General features: G+C 38.0%; 1 protein-coding gene across 3 annotated transcripts in view; it reads left to right on the forward strand.

The window, feature by feature from the left end:
• Window positions 1-5,734, forward strand: part of LOC141807326 (disks large-associated protein 1-like) — a 137,740-nt gene extending 132,006 nt beyond the window's left edge. For 2 of the 3 annotated variants that reach the window (XM_074693258.1, XM_074693259.1), the window contains exons 10-12: window positions 382-473; window positions 3,052-3,204; window positions 3,681-5,734. In XM_074693258.1, the coding sequence (XP_074549359.1) occupies window positions 382-473; window positions 3,052-3,204; window positions 3,681-3,896 (461 nt within the window). In that variant the 3' untranslated portion in view covers window positions 3,897-5,734. Of the gene's footprint in view, window positions 1-381; window positions 474-3,051; window positions 3,205-3,421; window positions 3,659-3,680 lie in introns of those variants that run through there. The other variant, XM_074693260.1, reaches the window with a different exon arrangement.
• The last annotated feature ends 705 nt before the right edge of the window (window positions 5,735-6,439 follow it).

Here is a 6,439-nt window from a genome sequence, read left to right on the forward strand (position 1 = left end):
GATGTGCCAGTCAATAGGGATGACCACTGGTTTCCTTTATGCAGTAAAACCTTGAGCACCCTTCATTTTTTTTCTGAGTTTGTTTTTGACAGATGACAGCAGCTGAATTTTGCAGAATATGTTTTTTTTTTAATTTGTCATTTCATATATGCTGAGAGTATCTTTTTGCAATTTCAGCATATTTCACTAATTATTTCACTTCCAAATGAGGCCCAGATAATGCAGGATTCCAGCCTACTCCTCTCTGTTACAGTGCAAATGCAGCCTCTTTGTCAATTGCTGCAACATGCCTGCAGACTGCAGCTCTGTGAGTAATTGCATTGTGATTCTGTCTGTGTGTGTGTGTTGCTTGCATGTGCGCCTGTGTCTCTGTTCCTGCAGTCCTGGGGAAGATCCGCAGTGCAGTGGGGAGTGCCCAGCTGCTGATGTCCCAGAAGTTCCAGCAGTTCCGGGAGCTGTGTGAGGAGAATCTGGTATGTGTCACCACATCCTCTGCATGCCCCACCACCACCATCCCCCACCCCACCTACCCCACCCGCCCACCCAGCACTGACATCATCCTGCACAAATCATCCTGACAGGCCAGAGCTCATTTACTATGCATCCAGTGTAGAGTGTGCATCTGCACACCCTTACTGTCTTTCACACAATAAACAGGATCTGCTGCTCCAGAGCTGGAGCCTGATAGAGATGAATCCTTAAAGACACTGATGAAAACATGTTTCTGTCTGTGTCAAAGCTGCACAGTTTGTCCTTTTTTGCTAATTAATTAAATTTAAATACAATGATCTTTCTTTCAAAATTGCCTGTGATGTCAAAATAAGGCCCCTCATTATACACTTAAATAAAATCTTTCTTCAGTCACCTTCAAATCTTGGTATTTAAAGAAGTGTGCAAGAGTGATTCTTCAATATATCGAGTTTTCTGTCCCCAGGGTAGATTTCCAAGAAGAAAAATGTTAATTTAATATTTTAATACTTTTTCTGTGTGTTGAAAATTCAAATGTGCAAGATTTTCACTGTTTTGGGCTCCTCACCTGTGTGATTGTAATGACAAATTTCACTTTTTGCAGAAAATGTTGGCTAAATTTTACATTTGCTAAGCTAATAGGTCAGCTAGCATACAATGTCCACAAAATATATGTAAACGAAGTGAAATTTCCTACTAATTAGTTAAGTTATTCAAATAGCTTGTTTGGTAATAACACCTAAAAAAAATACTCCCACATCAGGGTGTATAAAAGATCAAGTTTCCCACAAATGTGGGTTTAAAAAAATCAGGCTTCTGCTTCATGTCTTGGATTTTCACCTGGAGCATCCAATTAGTGGGAAACAATGTCAGTAATTTTTCATAAAACTTTATTAGTATGTAAAATGTTGAGTGTGATCATAATGACAGGAGTATAAGAGACGGCAATATCTATTTAAAAATGAATTGCAAATTGAACAAATATAAACTCTTTGAATCTGAAAAAATGTCTTATTAAGTTGTTATGAAGAAATGTTAAGTGAAGATTTAAATGAATTTGTTACTTTTGTTGCTTTATTATTGAGGGGATGTTAAAACACTTGGATTGGTGAAAAGCCCCAAAAAGTGAAATTCTTGCGCATTTGAATTTACAATACACAGAAAAAGTATTGAAATATCATCATTGAGGCACAGTTTTTTCATTGCTTCTTCAACCTAACTCTTACAAATACAATAATTGTTTTTGTTTAAAAAAAAAATCTTGGAAATCTATTCTGGGGACAGAAAAACTCTCCCTTGATTGAATCACCCGCAAACATTGTGGCGAGCCATTTGCACATTTTTCTTCTTCTAAATATTTCTAATAGGGAAACTTATCAAGTTCCTGACACTTCTGTCATCATGGCAGTCGACCTCTCATCCATGTCACAACTTCTTTGAACACTTGCCTCTGAGTGGACGCCACAAAGCAGACAAGTCACACACGTCTGGGCTTAGAGACAGTTATTTTCCCCCATAGCAATCAGCTCACTCAACAACAGAAATCAGCTGATTTTATTTTTTTATATTAGTCACTTTATCAGATACACACTTTAGACCTTTAAAATTACACACTCTTATCTTTATCCTTTGCCTTGTTTGGTGCCCTTTTTGATTCAGTTTGAATTATAAGGAAATGCATAGCTTGATTACTTGCATACATTTTGACAGTAGAGGGAATCTTATTCTGAATTATTCTTGCTTAATGCAAATCTACTATCCAAAACAAAGCTCTCCAGATTACAGAGTTTCTGCATGCTCAGAAAATAAGTTCACACTGGATAGTTTGAGACAGAGATGCCTGGGTGACTTGGACTAGAAAGAAGGAGGCCTTCTGCATCAACTGTGAACAAAAACACATTTAAACTGGACATTTTTTGTGTGTAGAGGGTAAATAAATCTGTACATTTTGGTTAAACCCGAGATAAACATATAATTCAAAACAAATGAGCACCCAATGTGCAGTTACTCTAAAGCTAAACCATGTAAAAGTGAAAACACCTTTATTAAAGGTGTGATAGGCATATTAACCCTATGGGCCCAGTGCTGTAGAGCTCATTCCGCACACATTTCATCTGCATTTTGAGTTTCGATTGGTCGTAGATTTGAAACCAGATAAGCTTGACTGATCATTATTTTTGTGTATAAAATCTGGAGAATAAAACTTTCAAATTGCTTTTCTGTGAACAAATACATCACGATGTTGACAGAGCTTCCTGCATTGAATGCACATAATCACATTCTTTTTGCATTTACATTTTTCAGTAACACAGCCATAACATTTATGTTTTTGTATGTATAATCTGTATAATTTTTATTTTTATATAGATTATTTCACTCTCTAGCAATGAATTCAGTTTGTCAATTAGTCCATGCTTGTTATCACAGTCTGGGATATGAGGGTTGTATTAATGTATAGCTTAAGTTTTATGCAAAAAATGACACTACAGCATGTGAAACTGTAAAGCTATGCTCTTACAGACTTTGTAAGTCAGTAAAGGGTTAATACTTGTGTCTATATTGATGCTGTTTTGTGTGTGTCAGAACCCAAACGCACATCCCCGACCCATCTCCCAGGATCTGGCCGGCTTCTGGGACATGCTTCAGCTCTCCATCGAGAACATCAGCCTGAAGTTTGATGAACTCCACCAGCTCAAAGCCAACAACTGGAAACCTCTGACTCCTCCACAGATCCAGGTGCAGACTTCATCTGTTCATTGGTTTAAAGTTTTAGATTCTCTCAGATGTTGTTTTGTTTTGGAATGCTTCGCTAACCTGCACGTTTTCTGATGCTCTATGTTTATTTAAAAGTGAAGCTTTGCTGTTGTGCTTAGCATGCAGCTTTGTTCGTGTAATGTCACGTTGCCTGCCTGATGTCACCACCTGTGTTTATGTTTTGTCTTGTTGTTGACAGTGAGCTGCTTTTGAGAAGCTTCTCTACCTGCCATGCACCGTTGGGGCCTGTCCGACTCCAATGGTCACTTTTACCTCACGCTATGGCCTCCCTCACTCAATCGGCTGCCACTGTGAACCATAACCTCATTCAGACTTGCATGCTCTCAGACGCCACATCGCTCTCTCTAACCCTCACCCGAGCCAGCTGCAGCCTTGTTGCTCCTGACCTTTGTTTTGCTGTTCACTATCATTAAAGACTGTTTATCATTCCTGTCCAGGAGAGAAGGATGCCCCCTCCTGTGCCAAAGAAGCCCCAGAAGGGCCACCCTCCCCTGGCTAGAGACCGCTCGCTGGAAAGCTCCGAGCGCCAGCGTCTGGAGGCTCGCAAACGCCTGCTAGCTGCCAAACGCGCTGCATCGGCTCGGCAGAGCTCTGCCACCGAGAGCGCAGATAGTATCGAGATCTATATCCCCGAGGCTCAGACCAGACTATGAGACACAAACACACACGTACGAATCTCCAACACACTCCCCCCATGCAGGCAATAGCACTGAACGATACGGCTAGGGTGCTAACGTAACATCATCACATGTTTTTTCAGACCACTGTGGAGTCAAAAGGAGAGGTGTTTGAACCAGAAATGTACATTTTCACTATTTATTTATTTATTTATTTACTTCCCGCCCATCCTTCCTTCCTTCTTATTTCCCCGTCCCAGCTTTGATGTAGCAGCCTCCTCTCCTCCTCTTCCTCCACCCGCCCCTCTCTCACAAACACGTATCTGAAGAATCCACTTTTTTAAGTGACCTGATGTAACAAAGAAAGCCAGCTGTAGCACAGTCGTGATACTTAACGTTTGAGAGATTTCACAGGGAAACAGGGGAGGACCATGCATGTGCATGTGGAGTGTGTGTGTGTGTGTGAGAATACACAGTGAGTGAAGTATTCAATCTATTTTTAGTCAAATCAATGGAAGAGACCAGACAGATGTATTAGATATTTATGATTTAAGCTATTTTTGATATAAAAACCGTGATCTGACTCCTTGAACTGTGTAGTTTTGGTTTATTTTGGAGAAAAAAAAGCCAGATAAGGAAACTTCAGTGTCAGATGGTGACACAATCCGCCCTCTGTCTTAAAAAACGTGTCTTTCCAGCAGCAGGAAAGGTCAAAGGTCTGATTTTGCTCCTCCAGGTGCAGCAGGAGCAGCTTTTAGAGTTCTGCAGAGTGAAATTCACTGAAAGGAAATCAAATTAAATAAAAAACACCACAAAACCTACTCTGTGTGTATGAAAGAGAGCGATAGAGAGAGTGTGTATATGTTGTACGATTAGTTTCAAAGTGCTTCCTATTTTTCTAGGTCTGAAGGGTCCTAGTTTTAATTCAGTATCAAAGTAGCAGTATCAACAAACTGTAAACAAACCACACTCACACTGTCTCATTTGAACCTGAGCGACGTGTTTGTACAGAGACCATCAGTATACCGACATGATGCATGCTAACACAAGCTAACGGATCCTTTTTGTCTTTTCTAAACAGGTTTAATCCTCTGTCATGTCGCGTTCAGAGTCTCTAGTGTTGCGGACAAGCACTCAAACACTGATATTTGGTACAATACTGGTAGTTGTATCTATTTTAATATGTTGTTTTTAGTCCGGAGGTTTAGCATCAGCGGTGAGACTAAAAGGACTTTGATATAAGGGACTATTTCCTCCTCACTGTGTGTGCACTATCTCTGCCTCCAAATGAAGCAATTATTTCAACAGAAAATAGGATTTGTAATATTTTATATCCATGTTTAATTTATTGATTAGAACAATGACTGTTTATTGACATTGTGATTATAATTATGCACTGACAACAAGGCCCTTATACTGTGTTTCTGTTTCCGTTTTTTCTTTTTTTTGCATGACTGGCACTTTTTACTTTGGTTTTTGTTTCTGTTTTGGTGATCAGCCTTAATTTCTGATACGATAGTCGAGCACAACAGCAGTCTCAGGGGAAGAAGTGTGTAAGTGTGTGTGAGTGTGAGAGAGAAAGTGTATGTCAGTGTATTACCCATGGCTTTGTCTCTGTACTGTATATAACCCTGTGATCTACGAGGGAAGTACACTGCGAAAAGTCAAAACTAAGCACATGTTTTTATGTCTTATTTCTAGTAAAATGTCTACTTAAAAAAAAACAGTAGCTGTAAAAAGAAAAGCTATATACAATTAATTTAACTTCTTGGTCATTGTACCTTAATTTTTGTGTATTTCAGATTCAAATTTGAAGTACTTTATTTTCCTGAGGGGAAATTGTTTTTTTGTGACTGCTATTGCTCTAAAAAATAAATTATTTATTTTTATCATTGTATAATTTATTATTATTATTATTTTATTATTATTATTATTATTATTATTATTATTATTATTATTATTATTATTATTATTATTATTATTATTTTATTTATTATATTTTATTTTTTAGTTATTTATTTTAAAAAAATCTGCTTAATTTCAAACTTTCTTCTTGACATCCATTTCTTTATCCATTTCTCCCGAAAACAAATTAGATGGGGATTTTTTTTTCACATTCAATCTGTGATTTTATTTTAGTTATTATTCAGGCTTTTTATGCTTTTATTGTTGAAAGGACAGGATAGTGGATAAAACAGATAAACAGAGGGAAATTGGGAATTCACATGCAGGCAAGGTGCCACAGGTTGGATTCGAACCCTGGCTGCTCCTAGAGGGGGGCCGGTACCTAGCCCAGTGGTTCCCAAAGTGAGTGATGAAAAATGCCCTCCGAAAAAAAAAACACTTTTCAAAATTGTATTTTACACCATTTGTTGTCAAAAAAAAGGTTTAACTTTATGTTAGATATCACAAACAGGCAGAACTTGATCTGTTTTCCACTTTTCTTTGTCACCATAAGACCCTGAAGTTTCTTAGCCAGGATAACAACAGTATCAGTAGCAGCAGATTTATTTTGATTAATGATTAATGTTCACTTAAGTTAAGTATTGTAGCCCTTTTTTAAATTATCTGTTTTTGTC

This window comes from Halichoeres trimaculatus, unplaced genomic scaffold (genome assembly GCF_033239565.1).
Source record: "Halichoeres trimaculatus isolate MK-OKI-2021-1 unplaced genomic scaffold, fHalTri1.1 fHalTri1_scaffold_18, whole genome shotgun sequence".
In the NCBI taxonomy this organism is placed as follows: Eukaryota; Metazoa; Chordata; class Actinopteri; order Labriformes; family Labridae; genus Halichoeres; species Halichoeres trimaculatus.